This window comes from Typha latifolia, chromosome 15 (genome assembly GCF_019914945.1).
Source record: "Typha latifolia isolate L0001 chromosome 15, TyphaL0001v2, whole genome shotgun sequence".
NCBI lineage: Eukaryota > Viridiplantae > Streptophyta > Magnoliopsida > Poales > Typhaceae > Typha > Typha latifolia.
In genome coordinates, this window is record NC_133100.1 from 6,261,428 (window position 1) to 6,283,291 (window position 21,864).

The window sequence follows — 21,864 nt, forward strand, 5'->3', positions numbered from 1 at the left end:
CTTCTGTTTGCTTAATTACAGATATGTTGGTATGCTGTTGGCTCATAGGCATACAGATACAGATGTGCAACAAATATGTATACTATCCTCTTTTCTTTTTTCATATGTATACTATCTTTCGTATTTTCATATGTATATAATCTTGATCATTCACTATATCCTCAGATGGTCCAGGAGTGCAGAAATTAATGACCAATTTGATGGGTTATTCTCTTGAGTTGCAAGACTTCCAACTCGTCCTCAGGAGAAAGATACTATCACCTGGAGATCCAATGTATCTAATTCCTATTCCACCAAGTCGATGTATGATTTGCTTAAAGTCGGTGGAATCAAATGAACACGTTCAAAATTTGACTTTGCCCAACTTTATAGGCGTCTGTAACTTTGGAAAGAAGTACAGGTCAATCCTTTGTGCCCTCTTTGTGATGTAGATCATTCTTTTCTACAATGCTAATTCTCTAAACTTTTTAATTTTTTTGATAGATTATAAGATTGTACGCTAATCATAGGTAAGATAAGTGGCCCACCTTCCTTTAATATATAGGTTGGCGAGTCTAAACTGCATTTATATAGTGCTCCAATGAAAAATTATTATATAAACCTCAATATTTATGGAGGAAATTAAATTTATAATTTTTGTCATAGGTTGGTAGTACCTAACTATCGACCTATGCTACAGTGGAGGTCTAATTCTCCAAACGTTTCATCACTCACATTTTGCTTGGTATGAAAATTCACATTTGTCCATCCTGCTATATCATTTCAATTCATAGGTCAACAACTATGGTGAGCAACTGTTACTGACACTGGTTGGCAGCTGCAAGCCTGCAATGTTGTTATTGAAGCACAAAACTCCAAACTCTACCTTCAATCATTCATATGATTTGGCTGTTGTTCTGCATTGGATCAATGTCTTAAGACAGGGAGAGGAAATGGGTCAGATCCCTCCCATCACCATCTTGGCCATGTTCACCCATAATCCAACATTTAAATTTCCATGATATGGACCTTGATGCTGAGGACTACAGTATCATGTGCTCACTATAGCTGTTCCTCTCAATTGCTAAGAAAATCATTCAAACAGTCACTGTCGGGTGGGAGGTCAAACTCTTGCTGGATGAGTGTTCCTTTCATAAGAAAAACCAAGAGATCATTTCCTGCGATATGCACTCTCACAAACCCCAATTTCTTAGAATTCAATTGTTTTTGGGATTCTATTTTCTTCAAATCCGCTGTTCGGAACCATGGGAGTTCTGAGATTTCAACAGATTTTTAGTGGATTTGGATGCATTTCAATCCAGTAATGTAATGAAATATGATGATTTGAGGTCAGATTTTTCGATGGTTTTCACTCAGATGGATTTGTATTCAAGGTTAAATAGAACGCCAACCTCTTCAACAAATTTATGTACAGCTAAAACTCTCTTTAACACTTAACAGCAAGATTAGGTAATTCATCAAGAAAGTGTGAAAGTTCTTAAGTTCTAACTAAATATAACACTGAAATATCAAATGAGAATTCAAACTTTTTTATTATTTCAAAAAGTCATCCTGTTTCATAAGTTGACCTTTTTCATGAGCTATATTGCTATATGTTACTAGCAAATTAACACATCTTCACAGCAACAACATGAGGGTAGTTACTCTTGAAGAACAAAAAGGGATTCCACTGGATCTAAGAATGTGGAAGAGATGAGATCAGGCCCACAAAGGACACATACTCACATGGCAAAGCACATGAAGGTGCTCCTGCTGAAGGACAAGGAGAGGTTGGTACTTATCCCTAAAACCCTGCTACTGGAGACAACTGCAATGGGATCAGTTTAACTACCAGAATCCATAAGAAGATTGCTGTGAGAGTTTTAAAAAGCTATTAAATTTATACAAGAATGATAGAATACAAGTTTCAATCAAGAAAAGCCACATGGGTTTGCCTCAGGGTCAGCCACATATATATTGCCAATCATGTTCTCTCACAGTTTACTCATATTAGTTAGCAGTATGGTAATGTTGAAGTGTTATAAAATTAAGGCTATGATTTATGTCTAGCATCTCTGCACAAGGAACTTAAGTATTTCACTTGAGTGGTTTAAGCTCAAGATTCTAGGTCTAAAAAAATTTAGACAGTTAAAAAGACATAATATATATATTATTGGTTTATTACCTAATAACTTTAAATTTTAAATCAAGTTGTAATCTAATATGATGTTAGAGTCACTTTTTTAGAAATCATAGATTCACTTCTCCTCAAGCTCACCTTCTTCATCTATTTCTTATATATATATATATATATATATATATATATATATATTTGATCGCTCACGAGCTTGAAGGTTAGATATAGGTTGGACAAATGGCTAATCTTCTTTAGATACAGAAGCATTTAGGGCTCGCCGAGCTTTTAAGCTGCTTAGTTTAGGCTTCAAGCCATATGCGTCACCAAATAATTGCTCTGTACCAAACGTCGTCGAGACCTGCTCCAAGCCGTTACGTTGCCAAGCTATTTCTCTAAGCTAATCACACTACCGAGCCATTAATCAAATTGAGCCAAACCACCAAATCACCAACTACCAAATAATTTCTCCAAAATATTATTTGGGGTTGGAGTTGAATCTATGACCACCTTGGTCGTAGGGAAAGTACTTACCAACTCTACTAAAGTTGTCCGATCTATTTCTTTGGTATTTATTCTAGCGTAGTATTGTGGCCTATACGTTTTGTTATCTATTATCTATCCTCGAGCAGTATTAAGGGCTATATGTGAGGGAGCATATTAAAGTATTTGATAAATATTGTTGGTTTGTTAATTAATAACTTAAATTTTTATATCAACTGACTATCTAATATAGACAAAGCATGATAATGCCTCTTTTGCCCATGCAGTTCAATTCAACTATAAACAAACAAGCAAGCAATCAAGAAACAAATGATAGCAACTAAATTGTTTAGAAATTATGTTCTAAAGTGAACCCGCAAGCTACTTAATTGCAATTTAAACAAAAACCAAGTGTTTTAATCAATCTGGTCAGATTGGGATGCCCTACTTCCTTTGCTTAGACCAACCATTCTACTTGTGGAATTGTGGTGATAGGTGTCACAATAAAGCCAGAGAATGCATTTAGTCATATAAATAACATGATGCCATCCTCCTCCTTCTGTCCTCTATAAAAAGGCCCATGAGATGTTCTGATTCCTGTGACAAGCAACTAACTCCTTCCTATCTATAAACTTTGGATTCCAAGAGTTTGCTACCTAAAACAAGACATGGTCTACCAGCAAGGGCAGTCCAGGCTTAGGAGGCAGGAGTCTATGAAGAAGAAGAAGCATGAGAGTGATGTTGGGGGAAAAGATCCAAAGCAAGAGTTGTTGAAGCTTCAATGCAACAAGGCCTGCAAGTTTAAGAGGAGCTGCTTCAGTGAGGAAGAGGATGCCACCTCCTCTGTGATGCTCCTCTTGGCCTGCATTGTCTGTGCTCCTCCTGCTATTTAGCTTCCCTCCTTTTATCTTCTATATCAGTCTTTCTCTTGTTACTCTTAACTTTAACCATGTAGTCTTTTTTTTTTCAGTATTAGCTGCTCACCTCACTCCCTATGTTAATCTTTCTATCTGTTCTTAGATTTGTAGCCAAATGAGATTATGCATTGTCTCTATCTGCCACTCCTATTTTTCTTTCTTTTTCTTTTTTTGTTAAAAAAAGAACAAGATTTTTACAATGGTTGTTCACGGAGCATATACAGACAGAGTTGGAAACCAGAAACTAGTGGGGATTGTAACAGTTTCAGGAATCATCTGGATCAGAACTATTTGCGGTCGGCTACATTGGGTCAAATCATGCACTGTCGTGTCTTTTCTTGCAAAATTCGCTCAGTATTTCATGAAGTGGGCAAGCTTAGTTATATAATGCTCTAAATCCAGTTGAGACATTGAAAAGAGGCAGTTGGACATAATCAGGATTGTAGCCTTTTAATTTCTCTTTCTGAGAGGGAAGTGGGAGACCACCAGAACCAGAACCACGATAATTCCAGGCATAGTTTCCACCATCAGGATTAGTAAATACCAATTCCTGATTACTTCAGCTAGTAGGATCTAAATCCAAGCTTGGATTTTTGTTCAGGCTCGGCTCAGCTCTTATTCTAGCCTGAACGGTAAACGAGCCGTTCCCTGTCAGCTCACCGGCTCTCCTTCTTCCAAGTTTATTTTTTGATTCGTTCTTGTAGTCACATTCTGTCTTTTTGTTTTCTTCTTTCTGGTGGAATTAGAGACCGTCTCACCCACGAGACCATGAGACTGTAAAAAGGGAGAAATTAAATAGAATGAGAAGATTGCGGTATATTTATTAAGATGAATCGAGTACATAAGAGAAGATTATAACAATCTCCCCTATAATTAAGCTCATCTACCCAACACATTAGAATAGAGTTGCTATCTACAAGGAAGGTAAATAACAATAGGATAATAACAGATTAACCAAATCAATTACAACAGTAACAAAGTAATAAAATCTAATCATGATATTTCTTTCTAACACTCTCCCTCAAGTTGGAGAGTAGATATCTTGCACTCCCAACTTGCAAACCATAGGCACAAATGTTTCCTTTCCCAAAGGTTTAGTTGATAGATCTGTCAATTGATGTGTTGAGCCAATATACTTACTAATTATTGAACCATCTTGAATTTTGTTTCGAATGTAGTGACAATCCATTTTTATATGCCTTGTGCATTCGTAAAAGACCAGGTTGGCTGTTATATGCAAAGTGGCCTTGTTGTCACAATATAAGGAAGTATGTCTATAGTGAATAAGGCTTAAGTCTCCTAATAGACACTGAAGCCATTTTAGCTTGCAGCAGGCTCCAATCATTACATGGTATTTTGCTTTGACTAAATACAATGATACAATTTTCTACCATTTTGATTTCCATGATATTAGTGAGGATCCAAGGAACACATAGTACCCTGCATCTTTAATTATTTCTAATGCATATTTTCTTCGTGACATAAAAATTCCATTCCTAGAGTTAGAGATTTCTATTTCTAAAAAATATTTCAACTCACCAAGATATTTAAGATTAAAATTGTTATGCAAATCCTTTTTGATGGCAACAATACTGTTTGGATTGTTTTCAATGATCATAATGCTATCAATATAAATTAGGAGAATGGTAAAGGACTTGTCTTTCTTTTTAGTGAAGAGAGAGTAGTCGGTTTGTGATTGTATAAAGCTAGTGGAAGTGATGATAGAAGAAAATTTTGAAAACCACCTGCGGGAGGCTTGCTTCAATCTGTAGAGTGATTTCTGTAGGCAACAGAAGAGATGTTCCTCCATTATCTCCGAAGCCCCGGTGGTGGAGATATAAATTTCCTCAGTCAGATCACCGTGGAGGAAGGCGTTGTGGACATCAAGCTAATGAAGTGGCCAGCCTCTAGCAATAGCTAAGGCAAGAAGACATCGAATAGAAATAATCTTTTGCTATGGGAGAGAAAGTCTCGTAGTTGTCGATACCGTCCATTTGGGTGAAACCTTTGGCAACCAGGCACGCCTTATATCGTTCTATTGTGCCATCAGAGCGATGTTTGAGCTTGTAAACCCACTGATAGCCTATGGTTTTCTTGCCGACCAGAAGAGAGGTAAGACTCCATGTGCCGTTTGGCAGCAAGGGCATCTAACTCAAGCATCATTGCAGCATGCCATGCAAGGTTCGTGATGGCTTCATTGTAAGAGGCCCGCTCTCGGTCATGACTAATAGATGCAAGAAACGATTTGTGTGCTGTTGTATAACAATGATAAGAGATGTAACTAATCAGTGGGTACCTTGTCCTTTTATGTGAAATTGGACAGGAGGTGACTTGATCGGAGTAAGGATGTGTGACAGTGGAGCAAATGTAATTGTTGAATCGCAAGGGTTGAAGAGATGGGCGAGTGGAGCGGCGGATAGGGATATTGGCTGATGGTAGTGGGTCAGGTGTTTCGGTAGAGCGAATGGTGGTAGTATGGCAGGGAGAAAGTAGAATAGAGGAGAGTTAGGATCAAATGATAGTGAGGTGGGTGAGTTGCGTTCAGAATTGATGTTGGGTTCAAAGGAATGGTCATAGGGTTTATTAGGCCTGTATCATCTCCCCTAATGGGTTTGCTATTTGGGTTAAGGGAAAGAATGAGAATAGGTATTATTTGGAAAATAAGGGAAAATTATTTTCTTTAAAATGGACTTCTCTCCTTGCGAGAATTTAATTGGTTAATAAATTAAAAAGTTTGTAACCTTTTTGACCTATCAGATATTCAATGAAAATGGAAGGTGTAGCTTGATAGTCAAATTTATGAGAAGTACGGACGTTTGCGGCATAAGCCAAGCAACCAAAAACCTATAGATGGGAAAAAGTATGAGGTTTTGAGTAAAGAGGCTCAAATGGTGTCTTGTCGGCTAGAATTGGAGAAAGTAGCCGATTAATGATGTGTACAACAGTAAGAACACATTTTTCCCAAATTTGGAAAGGTAGATTAGCTTGAATTTTTAATGCTCTTGCTACTTGGAGAATGTGACGGTGTTTGTGTTCCACAACCTCATTTTGTTGTGACGTGTAGATGTAAGAATATTAAAAAATGACATCGTTATCTTAAAAAAAGAGCGAAGAGAGATAAATTCGCTGCCATTATCACTTCGAATAGTTTCAATGTGAGTTTTAAATTGAGTAGAAACATAACTATAAAAATGCTTTAAAAGCAGTTGTGTTTTATCTTTATATCGCATCAAAAAATATCTAAGTAAAACGTAAAAAACCATCTGACAATGGTGAGAAAATAATAAGAACTAAAAAGGGAAGGATGTAGATAACCACTTCAAATATCACAATGAATAACATCAAATGGTTTGATAAAGAAAGTATTACTAACATTGAAAGGTAAATGACTTTGTTTGGCAAGTGGACAAATGGAGCAAGCTTTATTAGAATTAGCGGAAAATTTTTAAAAAATTTGGGCAATAAAACTCAAATGGGAAGATGATATATGCCCTAAGCTGGCTACTAAAGGAGCTACTACTCATTTTCCTCTACAGAGATCTCGAGTGGCCATAAACAACACTACCTCTCAGCCAAGGCATGTTATTCTTTTTCTTCTATTCACAACTCACATTGGCATGAAAGCCCAATGGAATAAGGGTTGTGCTACGATTGTGATGAAGTATATAGGAAGGCTACCAATGTATCAAACAATAATTATTCATGATCAACTTAGAGGAAAATGATGATAGTTATAAAAATTCTGCACTGAAACTACTATGGAGATCTTTCTCCATGCTCTAGCTGGTCATACTTCACCAAACACCATCAAAATTCATGGATACCTAATAAACTGTATTTTGGTGGCTGCGGAAGCACTCATAATTTCATTGATGTTAGTATGGCAAATAGTTAGAAGTTGGTAAGTTCTTCTAGTGTTCTAATTTGACTGGAAGATGCAAAGGTATGACTTTTTAGCAGATATAAGAGTTCTCTCGTTGGGGGTTTTGACATGGTAATGGAGATGGACTGGATGGAAAAAATATAATCATTTGTTGTTTGACTTTGACTAACTTATTCTCCACCTTCCAAAAGGATGGAAAAACCATCATCTTTACTAGTAATGCTTCTAATCCATGCTGTCAACTCATCTTTGGTTCTTCCTCTCAGAAGTTATTTAAGAAGAGGCTTTGTGCCCATATTGGATAGTTAATGTTTATATAATTTGAGCTCCTTTGATCTTACCTCCAGTATTTAGAGAGCTGACATAATAGTATTCTGATAGTTTTTCAATATCACAGCACTTACCTCCCTCAAGTCCCATGATCATCACATCCACCTTTAGCTCGAGGCTATTATTTAAAAATCTATAGTTGAGAGTATAATTCAAGAAATGTTGCAAACCAGTGTCATCCAATCAAGCCATAGCCTTTATTCCTCACCAATACTTTTGGTTAGAAAGAAGGATGGGAGCTAAAGACTAAAGTTAAATGACATTACCATTGAAGACAAGTATCCATTGCTGTCGTTGAAGAATTACTCGATGAACTGCGTTGAGCCAAAGTATTTTTAAACTTGGACTTAAAAGTAGGTTTAGAATAGAGCCAACTGGCATCGAGAAAATAGCATTCTAAATATTTCAACCACTATGAGTTCAAAATGATGTGTTTTAGTCTTTGCAACGCTCCAATTAACTTCTAGTCACTCATGATCACATTATTTCAACTCTTTTTCAAAAGGTTTGTGTTATTATTCTTCGATGACATTTTAATATAATGTTCTAACCTACATGCTCATCTGAGACATTTTTTGGTGCAAAATATCCAAATATATCATAGTCGTCGACAAAATAGAATATGTTGAGTATATCATCTCTCACAATGGAGTTGTTGCTGACCCTTGAAAGATTCAGTGCATGCTAGATTAGCTTACTCCTACCACTTTGAAGTAATTAAAAGTATCTTTAGGCCGTACAGGTTATTACCAAAAAAATTATCTTGAACTATAGATTGCTAGCAAAGCCATTTACAAATATATTGAAAAACAACTCATTCAATAGTTGGTCAAAAAAATAAGTTGAATCAGTCTTTCAGCTCTCAAAGAAGTCATGGTATCAACCCCTATGTTGGTCTTGCTGAACAAGAGTACTTTTACACCCACACCTACAACCTTCCCTCTCATAGAAAAATAGAAAATGAACAAGAACAACCTTTTACATCCTCAAAGCTACAAAAAAGGTAGGCAATGGGGCTTCCCCACAAGTAGAGCTAGAAAGAATAATAAATATCAGGCTCTTTCTAATTGCCATCACCAAAAAGTTGCCCCCAATATAAAGACATATTATGGCACAAAATATGACTACAATAACTTAATTACAATGGCCTATATCATGAGATACATATGGAGTTTTAAATATCTTGTACTTAGTGACTGTACTTTATAGGCCAGTTATGAATGTTTGCAGGCACCTAACTAAGAAAACCAAGTAAGGTTTTCACTACCCTATAATACATGTCATCCCACATAGCCGAGAGGAGTGGGAGTTGATATAGCCGGGATGGATCAAAGCAAACACCGACGGCGCCCTGCGAGTTGGTGCGTACCAAGGCGGAGCAGCGGCCATCTTCCGTACCGCGGAGGGAGAGTTTCTTCAGGCAGGGTGGGAGCCGTGCCCGGGCGCCTCGGCGCTTCAATCCGAACTCTGGGCTATCCGGCTGGCGTTGAGGATGGCGGGGGGAGGATCCAGACTACAGGTAGAGACTGACTGCACCGAGGCCATCAGCTGCGTGCAGCAACCAGAGCGCAGTCCATGGCGCGTCCGAAACCTCGCGAGTGAATGCGCGCGTTTAGCTAGTGAGTGTGGTGAGGTCAGGTTAACCCATGTTGGGAGAGAGGCCAATGCGGTCGCAGACTGGGCAGCAGCGAAGGCCAGTTTGGCCTCGGCGTACTGCCACGTGGAGCGTCTAAATAACGCTCCACCGGAATTATGTAACCTGTTAGCTGTCGACGCGGACACGTGGCGACAGCAAAATAATCGAAGCTGACCTCAGCTCTTTTGCAGTCAAAAAAAGATTGCCTAAGGATTTAAGTACCCAATTTCTTTTTTACTCTACATATTAAAAGGAGCTATTAGTTATAGTAACAGTGATTACTTGGTAGAAATCATATTTGGAAGGTACCCATTTTATCATATATAACAACTATCATAGCATTAAATAATTTTTGGAACAGAAATTATATATAGCTTTGCAAAAAAAAAACATGGTTATCAAAACTGTTGAGATTTGATCATGACCTACATTATAAGCAAGGAAGATTAAATAAAGCTACTGATGCACTTTCAAGACTACCAGATATGGGCAGTTTACCGTCAGCCATTTCTGAGTGTCACACTTGCTTGGTTAATGGATGTCTCTAATTCCTACTAAGGAGATACTCTTGCTACTTGCTATGAAATTATTACCCAAATTGGTTGTCCATAATCCTCAGGATCGTTACATTCTTTCACATGGAATCATTAAACATCACAACAGTATATATTAGGTAATTTCCTTCATCTCATCTCTATAGATTTTATAGAATGACTATCAAAATTAGAAGATACAGAGGTAATTTTTGTTGTAGTGGACAGAATGAGCAAGTACTCACATTTTATGGCTCTCACTCACCCTTACACTACCCCCTCAAGTATCCGAACTTTTCCTCAATTATATCTACAAGCTGCATGGTCTACCCTCTACTATTGTGAGTGATCGAGGCTTAGTTTTCCTCCACATCTTCTGAAAGGAATTATTCATTTCAACACAGCTTATCATCCACAGTCAGACGAAAAGAGGGACGGAAAGAGGGAGAGATAGTTAATGACCGTCTCGAGTCATATTTATATTACATGTCTAGCTTCAAACAAAAGAAATAGGCACATTGCCTTTCACTGGCCAAGTAGTAATTTAATACCAATTTTCATAACAGTCTTAACCTCACACTATTCCAAGCTTTGTAGGACTAGACACCACCGCAGTTGGCGACCTCCATCGACTCCATTCCTCCCATTCCTTCCTTTGATTCTGTGAAATCATATTAGAGGGATAGGAATCAGATGATCACATTACTGAGAGCTGAATTATCTAAGGCCCAAGCCAAGATGAAATATTATAACACTGTGAAATGGATTTGGGAATTAAAATAAACCCATAGGAGGGCTAATTAGAGGGAAGGTCAAATATAGGGACATCCGGTCCAAAAAGGAGAGAGATTTAATTTGGTGGATCCCATTTGGTATGGGATGCCAAGTGCCTATAGAGACGACGTGGTACTTGAGTTGCAATTGCATATAATTTAATGTGGTGGATTCTCTAGGAATCTGCATTTATGGTGATGAGTGGGTGAGGTACAAACAAGCCCTTAGATTAAAATCTAATAATTGTATATTATACACAGTATAACAAATATATATATATATAAGGCAAACCTAGTCAAGTCGAGCCGGTGAGAGCCGACTTTGGATCAGGCTTAGCATGAATTTTGTGAGACAAGCTCAAGCTGCTCGTCTATTTTAACTGCCATACTTCTACGTTTTTAGGATATTGGAGATCTATGGGGGGAAAAATATGCACAATGTTTTCAGATGCATGAATTGTAAGCAGTATAAGCGGTTCTGCAGCTGCATTTGATGCGTTTACCCTGCTGTTCCACACTAATAATCTGAGCCTAATCATGAAAAAGATTGCATGTCATGTTCAATAACACGACTCTTTTTTAATAAAAAATAGAAGATAAGAAGTATAACAACCACAGCGTTCATCGGACATAGGAGCACCTAGATCAAATGTATATAACATAGATTTAAAATCCCATATCTCCAACAAAGGAGATAATCTCAATTGTAATGTGTATTAAAATTTCATGCCTCTCAATTATTTCAACAATCACAATTTCATATAACAACAAACAAAAAGCTACAAAACTACATGACGAAGATTTCTACAGAAACAAGAAAGCCTGGCAAAAACAAAGATACCTTGGAGAAACATGTTATACGGACACAAACCTTCAAGTGTGTATGAGAAAGTCTAAGGCAAACTACAGATGTGAGGCAAGCAGCTTCTGTATGATGCTCTTTAATGCCAGTGCACTTACAGTGCATTTCTGGTCAGTGAAGCACGATCTCCCTTCTTCTGCAGCTTTGCAAAGCTGTGGATCCATCGGCACCTTTCCGAGAAAAGGGACACCCATTTCTCTGCACATCTTCTCAGCTCCACCTTGACTGCTATCAAACACCTCACTACAAGTAACAATGGACAATAGCTCTGGAGCTTTTTCTCTAATATAATTCAGTGCCCATTCTGTAGCATCACTCTCATCACCATTCTCACTAAATTTCAGAAACCTGAGATCCGAAAGTGACTGCTTCAAGCCACTCATGTTCTCCACAACACCCAAAACCTGGATGCCAACTTTCTTACAAAAGCTTATCTCCTTACGTACATCAATCAGTGACACCTGCTGTGGAGTGGTTACGATAATTGCACCGTCAATTCCTGTGGCTTGCAGGAACTGTACAATTGAAATGTGTTCATCAGATGTTCCAGGGGGGGCATCCACCACAAGATAGTCAAGCTCTCCCCAATCCACATCCTTTAAGAACTGTTTGATAAGTCCATTCTTGCGGGGTCCCCTCCATATCACAGCCTCATCGGGGTTGGGTAGCATGAAACCAATGGACATGACCCCTAAATTTGATTCAACATAGATTGGAGACCAACCAAGATTGCTTTGATGGATATCCTGTCCTTCAAGGCCCAGCATTTTGGGAATGCTCGGGCCACATATATCAATGTCAAGAAGGCCAACCTGGTGTTCCATCTCAGCCAGAGAAAAGGACAGCTGGGCAGAGAATGTGCTCTTGCCAACTCCACCCTTCCCAGATAATACCAGTATCTTGTGCTTAACAGTAGCCATTCGCTCCATTATAGCAACCAAGTCTGATAGCAAAAATTTAAAATTCCATCAATAGCTTGATCATAGCGTTGTATACTGTGCCATTTAAAGCAACAAGGTCTTATTTATTGGAACATAGATGAAAAAGAGTAACAGGTTTATCTTAGTAGACATAATAGGTAAGACATCTAGTGTATCTATGCATCAATACATGAATAACTGAGAACAGTACATAACTATGATCATAGTAAGGTATACTTTCTCTGTGCCTGCCAAGTTCATTAATTTGTTAATATATTTGAGAACTCTCATACTTATAGTTTCGCAACTTAGGAGGAAGACTTGTTTATTTGTATGAATCTCAAATTTTGCAATGTTCTGTAATTTTTTGTGTAGCCAAAATTTGACTACAAGTACAATCAAATCGCTCAAGATTATCATACTGTCCTATCATAAACTCCATTCAAACTCTTCCAATAGTGAATCCACCAAACCCATAGGTTACTTATATTCAGTACCCTAAAACATGGTATGAGAAAATTGTGAAAAGGAACTGCCAGTACTTGAAGGAACAAAAAGTTCAATAAAAGAAACTTTGTTCGTCATAGCACAAAGCCACAAATGACCAAAAGAGCCATATAAAATTAATCAGCCCAATAGGCCATACAAATGATTAGAAGAGCCAAATAAAATAGGTTCCATAAAATGTGTAACAGATAAGTTCCTCTTTGTTAAAGGGATTTGAGTCACTAGGATAAGGATCCAAATGCTCATAATCCCAAGTGAGGATCCAAGGGAATAAGAAAAAATTATTCCCTAGTCCTTAATGGGACTTGAATCTAGGAGTTCCAAAATTTGACCATGATCCAGTTATGAATTTATCAAAAATAGAACACTTCAGTCAGAAGAACAACTGTTCCTTTTCCCTCCTTTCCCTGAACCTAAGCAACCTTGAACACAAGAGTTCATAATTTCATGTATGAACTGTTCATGGCTTCAAGCATGACTAAGCCTATCGTTGGAAGTATAACATAGAAAATACTGTAGATGGCACATGGACATGACAAAACCTACTTACTGATCTTCTCTAAATGACTATATGACTATCATCTTCTATATATACTGATCCAACACTAATCATCTAATCTAAAGCTTTGATCATAACTTTTTATTATTTTCATACTTTTGCTAAAATATATGATCATAGATAATGATTCAGAAATAATAATAATAGAACATGAAGAGTTAGAAGGAACAGAAAATAAAACCATTTTCACAAAACAGGAAAAGAAACAAAAAAGATATGGTGATGCAAAAGAGACAATTAGCTTATAGAAGGGAGGAAATCCAAGGATATTCAGGTACTTGGGGAGAAAGAAAAATCTGACTTTCTAAAACATATCATTCCAATAATAACCCACAATGCTTTGAAAAGAGAAGTGGTTATATATATATATATATATGTATACTTTGATAAAAAATATATATACACACATACATTTATATATACATATAGTTAATTTGTGATCTTTTATTGTTATGGTTGTAAATTACTATATAAAATATATATCATATATAATTATTTTTTATTTTTTATATAAAAATACTAGACCGTTTTGGCACCCGCCTTCCGCCTAGACGTTGGGTGGTGGAGTGACCGCCTGCCACCCATGGACGCCCTTTACTACATTGATAAAATGTTATTTAATGTATCTCACTTGTTTAACTAAGTATGTAGGTTAGTATATGATAACAGTAAGGATTGTTGTGCCAGCACAATAGACATGTGGCATGAGGTGAGCGTGTGTGCTAGATGTTGGGAGGAAGAAGACATCCACAAACCCGATCTTTTATTCGACCCATTTTGGGTCGTCTTCTCCCTCCTGACATCTAGGGCATGCTCTCCTCTAGTCAAGCAAAGATGAGAGGGGCGGCAAGAGAAGTGTCGAAGGCAACAATGACAGCAACGACGAGGGTGGCATGGTATGTAGTCTCCCTCTCACTCTCTTCTTTTCTCTCCCTTTAGCCAATGACAAAGCCTTTTTTTTTCTCGTGGCATAATCGACAAGTGTCGTGGCACGGCAATCCTTGGCACAAAAGACACTATCTGTGCATTTTATTTTGGGATTCATTCACCTTACTATTGTGGTCTACAAGATAACTTGAGTATATTATCCAGGTTATCTATATGACAATCTCTTAAATCAACCAACTTCTGCTATCTATATGAGAAGCATGACTCTTCGAATCTTTTTCTTAAAAGGTATTCAGATACAAACACCTTAACTGCAAGCTAGTTAGAGGTTGATTTTCTCCATGCAAGTCTAATATAATGGTGGGAAAAGACCTAAATCCTACAAAATTAAACAAATAAAGTTCTGGACACACTTGTTACTGCCAGTCAATAAAAGCCATATAGTTCTTTTCCAATCCACCCTATGGACGATCTTCATATGCCAAAAAGACAATATCTAAACAGCACCAATATCTCTCAATAATTTAGGAAATCTCACATTTACTGAACCAATAAACAAGTTAAAACACCCAGTTAACAGTATCAATATAAACAGAAAATCCATCAAAATCGCACCTTTAACAGGATTCAGATAGAACTGAGCATCTAATCTACAAAATTTCAGAACTCAGAAATATCATACCAGGGTCCGGGCCTTTGGGAGCAGTAGCGCATATCTGCTGATTAGGGCATCCGGCGCAAGAATCGGACTTCCCCGCTGACTCCGACTGAGGCCCCGGACAATCTGTAGATCACCAAGAGATCAAACAAACCCTAAGAATCATCAGATAAGGGAAGAAAATTTCTCCCAAAAAATCGAAATTTCTACTCGCATAGATGCTAATAAAAGGTAAAAAAGATTTGTTTCACCAAAACAAAAACAAAAAAATAATAATAAGAACTATACGTACGCTCGTTCGCATCCTCCGGAATTTCGTTGCTTCCATTCTCCATCTCTCCGTTTCTCTTCTTCTCTTAGACTTCTCTCTAATAGATATATTCCAGAGGCGGTGTGGATTTCTTTAAAAGAAGTTTACAAATCAGGCCCTATATTTTCCCTATTTTCTTTTTAACTCTTCCTCTTTAATTTTCATATAATATCCTGACTTAACCTAATCAAAACAAAACAGAAGAGTATCAGTGAAGTAATTAATACTGTTAAAATACACTGAGTAATTTGTAAAATATTTAAATTTTCAGTAAAGTAATATTGTTAAAATACACTGAGTAATTTATAAAATACTTAAATTTTCCCTTACAAGAGAGGATCTAGTTTAGGGAATGATATTTTAATGTTACCAGGGGTAAGGTTTAGTTTTAAGGAGTATTTAGATTTAATGGAATGAGGTTTAGTTTGGGAATAGAATTTAGATTTAGTGGGGTTTTAATTTTGGTGAAGAAGACTTAGATTTAGAGCAACTCCAATCGGGAGCCCAGTTGAGCTTCAATGGGACTCTAAAACTGGCTCCAAATTTGAAGCCCCACTATAAAAATGGAGCCCGGCTCTATTTGTTATTTCAACCTTTTGAAATACCAAAATTGCTCAATAATTATTACATTCAATAATTTTAATTTAATTTATATTTTTTATTAAATAATTTAGTTAGTTAAACTAAATATATAATTAGTTTTACTAATCGGATTTTAACAAAAAATAATACCATTGGAAATGTCGCATCGAGACCTTTAAAATGAGTCTAATATTAAATTATTTTTGAGGTAATTTAAATTTTAAATTTTTTAATATTTATAAAAAATGAGTCTAATAAATTATGTGTCCTAAAATATAATTATTTAAAATTATTCTCAATATAAATATTAAATATTAAAATATATTAGATATAAAATACATCAAACATAAAATACATTAAAAATAAAACCGAGACCGGAACCGGTTGCTACGGAACCAGAACCAGTGGCTACGAAGATGACTTACGAGAATATTAAACATCTATTATTTTTACGAAGATGACTTACGAGAATATTAAACATCTATTATTTTTATTATGTTTGGTTAATTTTTGCTAATGCAATTTTGATATTTTTAGTTAATGACATGTAATGCTTATTTCGATGTTTATTTTATGTAATGTAATTTCGATGCGTTTAATTAAAAAATTAGTAATTTAAAATTACTTCTGAAACTATTAAATATTAGTCTTATTTTAAAGATCTCAATGAGAGTTTTCTAACCATATATTTTTTATTAAAAAATAATAACACTAAAATGACCTATTAAGTAATTTAAAATAGCTAATATAATAATATATATTATATTATTATTTTAATATATATGGAGCCCGGTGCATTGGAGTGCAGGATGCTAGAGTAGAATTTAATTTGGGGAATATAATTAGATTTAGTAGGGTAGGGTTTAGTAGGATAAATTAGAACTTTTAAGGGTAATTTGATTAGTAGATAATGTCAGTTAGTTAAATTAATGTTAAGATAGTATATAAAATTATAGAAAAAAAAAGATCAAATTATAAAATTGTAAAACATCGGATGTGATTTATATAATTTCGCTTAATACAGGAGGCTTGCAAAGGCGGCGTAGGGCAAAGGGAGATCGAGCTAAAATTTTGGATTCAAGTTCGAAATTTCTTTTTCTTTTTCTTTTTCTTTTTTTTGAATTAGGTCAAATAAAAATGCGTTAATTACTACTAGAACCGTAAGCTATGCCATTTTTACATAGATCCCCCTTTTTTTGACACTTTAACCCCTTGACTATTTTGATATCTCTCACACCTGATAACATAGGTAAAAATCATCATAGAATAATTTTAACCCTCAATTTCTTTCTCTTTCTTTTATTTAAATTAAGAGTAATATAATTTCTCGCCTAAAATAGCATAGACGGAAAGACAATTAAAAGGTTTTATAGAATTGTAGGGACTAATGTATCAAATATATATATATATATATATATATATATGAAAATAAGCAATAGAAAGGGGTCTTAGAAGTAATTAATGATACTATTAAAAAAATATTTCATTATCAGATACAAAATAATTTATAAATACCTAAATTATTCATGTCTTCTTTATCATTTTTTCTCTTAGAAAGATGGTGGCGGCGGCAACAGCAGAGGAGGATGTAGATAAGGAAGATTGTGAAAGGATATAAAAAATGAGATAAAATTGTGACGATATTTTAGTAACTTGGTCAATGTTAGTTAGTCAAAATAGTATTAAATGAGAATTATAGGGAAAATGATAGGTCTGTTACAAAATTTTTAAAGATAAGGTATGAATCATAAAATAGATAAAATATAAGGTATGATTTATAAAAAAAATCCCTATAAAATATAGATACATGATTTGGTTTGGGGAACCAATCTCGCTTCTCCTCTTTGTCTGTGTTCTTTCACACTAAGATCAATTTTTTTTTTAAATTTCAGTTAGACTCTAAGTTATTATGGTTTTCTACATGTATTCTCATTTATGAGGTCTATATAGTTTCTTTTTCTTAATTGAAGTAGTGTCAACAAAAATATAGAAAACATACATGAAAAAACAACTATAGTTCAAGAGTCATTTTTTTTTCTACCGAATATTAGAATTTTGCATACACATAAAAACCTCCAAATTTCACAATTCTTCGGTTCTTTTACTTTGAAAGTTGTAGACACAACTCAGTTTCCAAAAGTTGGTCCTTTTTTTTTCAAATCCATCTTCATAATACCCGCATCAATAATCCTCTTCTATCTTACTCTCCTGCTATTTCTATATCTCTTTTTGTCATCTATCTCTCCCCGCCATTATTGAAACACACATCTCTAAAAATTACGTGCTCCTCACGTGGAAAGATCCACATGACTTTCACATGACCTTTCAGTATAATAATCTCATAAAGTATCTAAGATAAGTCTAAAAATACCATACTAATTCAAGCAAATAATCCAAATTTATAATTATCATAGTATCAACAAGCCTCCATGGATACAAGTCTATACACAAATTTAAAACATAATAACCCTCGTAGGGCTAAAGTCCAACTAAAAATAACAGAATAAGCAATCCTAATAAGAAAAATAAATCCGCTATTCCTCAATATCTGCATCCTTCATAATTAACTCTAAAATATTTCCACCAAAATGACGGTGAGTATACGGCCCAATAAGTATAATCCAATAGTAATCTATGAATAATATATTGCACGATAAATAGAAATGCATACCCATAATTATCAACATATTAAGGTAAAAGTGTACAATGTAATTTTTAATAAACTTTCATTTACTCATAACACACATGAGTGTATAATATCATCATAACTCAATGTATAAAAATACACATAGCAACCGAGTCCATAAAGTCATATTCCACAAAGCAAACATAATAACGAGGGGACTAATCATCTAGTTGTATTATCGCCTATATATGTCTGGCGATGCTGCATATGATCGATTATTAGTGGCCATCAGACTACGACCCCCAGTTATAGGCCCATCATCAACATCATCACCACTATAGTAAATAGAGCAGAATCATTACTTGTAGCCGAATCATCGCACAAAGCAGAATCATCACATACAATGAAAAAGAGCTCACAGCTCAATAGACTTCCTGACTCACATTCTCGGGTATCGCTAGAGATATAACCCTACCTCTCAAACATCTTTCTAATATCATCCTAGGCTAGTCTCCAAATAAGGCAGTGTAATCACCTAAATGCTCCATCAGCTAACGACCCCAAGTGTAGATCGCTAATATAATAATACTATACAATACACTCTACCTTCAACCCCAGGTTGAGTGGGTGAGAGGGGCACTGCCTAGTTGGGACTAGATTAACAATGATACGTGCATGTGGTGCCCTTATCTTCTATTACTTATATATATTATTATCATCAGGACAACATATATCATAACTAAGCATAAAGTAAACAAATAATGCATGTAAAGTAATCAGTAATGACATAATGTAATTATCAGCACAACAATAATATTATTCATAGACTAACATAGGATCTAACTCGCCTGAAATATCTCTGGAATCGGACACACTCTCCTAAATAGTCGGCTCTTCATGAATCTAGAAATCCTCCTCGCACGATAATAAGTTTGGGGATTAGATTGAGGTTTCCAATTGGCCGCCAGCGCTCCAGTGATACGCGATCCTCGTCGAGTTCATTGGCGGCATGGAATAGAGAAAAGAGAGGAAAAGGTAGAACAGCAAGAGAGACTGCAAAAAGAAGAGAGCAAGAGGGGGTGTTGGGATTTATATAGAGACGAGGGGGAGAGTGGGGGCGGAGTGGAGTCCGGCTCCACTCCGACACCTTTCTCTCCCACCTCTCGCATTGGGTCAGCGCACACACTAAGCGTGTGCGCTGCGGTTAGAGTGCACTTGCATGGTGCATGCGCTAAATTTATTATTTTAAAGGTGTGGGTGTTACAATTATCGATGACAAGAATGGTGATTTGGAGGGCTCAGAAGAGCTGCTAAGGATTGAAGAGGAGGAGGAACGTGGGCTCGCCTAAGGCAAGCCATCTGAGGCCTGAGGTGGTGAGCAAAGCCCAAAATTTTGTTCTTGATCAGGAATGACAAAGCCCAAGTGTGTGATTGATGAGAACGAGATGATGATACTTCTAGGTTACACTCCATGGTGGAGTGCGCCAAGAGTGCAGAATTGACATCGCAGTTTGCTGAGGAGAGGAACTTGCTCAGGATGGAGAGAGGAGAGAGGAAAGAGGAGAGGAATGTGCTCAAGAGTATTATTAGAGATAAGAGAGGAGGAGAGTGTGGGATGTTATCTTAGATAAAGCTAGACATAATGGTCTTTTTACCGACTTGAGTGAGAAGTTCATTAATAGGGGTGTTGTGATTTGTGAACCTTCAGTATGGAGATAGTACTTGGGAAGATTGAAAAAAATCTTAAGGAAATAAGATTGGTTTGATAAAAAAAACTCCTGCCCTTAAATTTCTATTTTATTGTTAATTTTGTGAGTATCTTTGGTTTGATAATTAACTTCAACAAAAGCTCTGGTTCACTTGGGAAGTGTTGATGGGGAGGAGCAAAGGTTTGAAGATTGAGAAGTTTATGTTAGATATTTGGGTCTCCTACTTCATAATAATAGCTTAATTTTGTGAGTATCTTTGGTTTGATAATTAACTTCAACAAAAGCTCTGGTTCACTTGGGAAGTGTTGATGGGGAGGAGCAAAGGTTTGAAGATTGAGAAGTTTATGTTAGATATTTGGGTCTCCTACTTCATAATAATAGCTTAATTTTGAGAGTATCTTTGGTTTGATAATTAACTTCAACAAAAGCTCTGGTTTACTTGGGAAGTGTTGATGGGGAGGAGCAATCTTTACATCATTTAGGCATTCAAAATTTGTGAAAATTGCGAGCAATCTTTACATCATCAGCATACATCGTCAACAATGACTTTGCATCACTATTCTATCCCCCTTTAATATTTCAAATCGAATCTGGATAAAATATTATCCATCCCGTTTTCAACTACTAGGGTGCAGGTAGTCTACTTCTATCTCAGCACTTGTTTTCAAGCCTCCTGGATCCATCTTTTTTAGTTTGGTAATATATATATGTCTTTTTCATTATTAGCTACGAATAATCCAAGAGCCAGCTCCATATGATAGAGATTTTATATGACTAATCTTCTAGGAGTAGTTGAGGATGGAATCATGTAAATAAATTAGAAATAATTACACCTAATGATCTGAACTATTTTCACAATGACAAGTTCATTTATTTTTCAGGCTTATAAACCCCATTAATTATGTAAATTATCTTTCATTAGTTATCCATTTGATTTTTTTATTACAAAATATCATGCGCCTATAACGTAATTTTAGGCAATTTATAAACCATTTACCCTTGTTTTGAAAGAAAGAAAAAAGATAAAAGTTAAGGGTAAGATAATTATTTGATGTTTTTTAATAATACAGTAAGAATTGTCCCAAAAATTAAATGGATTTAGGGTTGTTTTCTTCTTCTTCTTCTTCTTTTCTTTTTCTTTTTTGTGGGTCTCCTGGAAGATCTTTATTTACTTGTATACTCATAAAAAAAATTTTGGTATTTGTGTGAATAGCCTTCCAAACCTATTGGTTTTGCATGGATAAAATCTAAAGTATTTAGTAGATGAAATAAAAAAGATGGTCTTATTTGAGAGCAATGTATGAAAAAGATATTTTTGCCTTCCACTATTACATGGATCAAACTCAATTGTTGGTTAACTCTCATGGGTCTCTGTGCAAAAATTAAGGGTTTTAACTTTTATTAGTTTAAAAAGTATACAAATAAATATCAACTTTACTAGAGTATATATACAAATAAGATATTTTAAAAGGGTATGCCAAAAAAAAAAAATTCTAAAATCTTGTCGTGTATAAGTAGTTTGTTACTGTAATTCGGTGAAGAGATCGTACTTCTCACATTTAGGGTGTGTTCAAT

General features: G+C 35.7%; 1 protein-coding gene across 3 annotated transcripts; it reads right to left on the reverse strand.

Moving 5' to 3' along the window:
• Nucleotides 1-10,346: 10,346 nt before the first annotated feature.
• Nucleotides 10,347-15,503, reverse strand: LOC140801942 (cytosolic Fe-S cluster assembly factor NBP35). Of its 3 annotated transcripts, none has more exons than XR_012111555.1 (4): nucleotides 15,355-15,485; nucleotides 15,087-15,188; nucleotides 11,510-12,473; nucleotides 10,347-10,556 (listed from the first exon to the last, which is right to left on the reverse strand). XR_012111555.1 is itself a non-coding variant. In XM_073157338.1 (4 exons), the coding sequence occupies exons 1-3, from the start codon at nucleotides 15,395-15,397 to the stop codon at nucleotides 11,572-11,574; spliced, it is 1,047 nt and encodes a 348-aa protein (XP_073013439.1). In that variant the 5' UTR covers nucleotides 15,398-15,485; the 3' UTR covers nucleotides 10,347-10,556; nucleotides 11,540-11,571. The 3 variants fall into 3 exon arrangements, 2 of the variants coding, with proteins under 2 accessions (XP_073013439.1, XP_073013438.1); XM_073157338.1 differs by having other exon boundaries at nucleotides 11,540-12,473; XM_073157337.1 differs by lacking the exon at nucleotides 10,347-10,556 and having other exon boundaries at nucleotides 11,310-12,473; nucleotides 15,355-15,503.
• Between the last annotated feature and the right edge of the window lie 6,361 nt (nucleotides 15,504-21,864).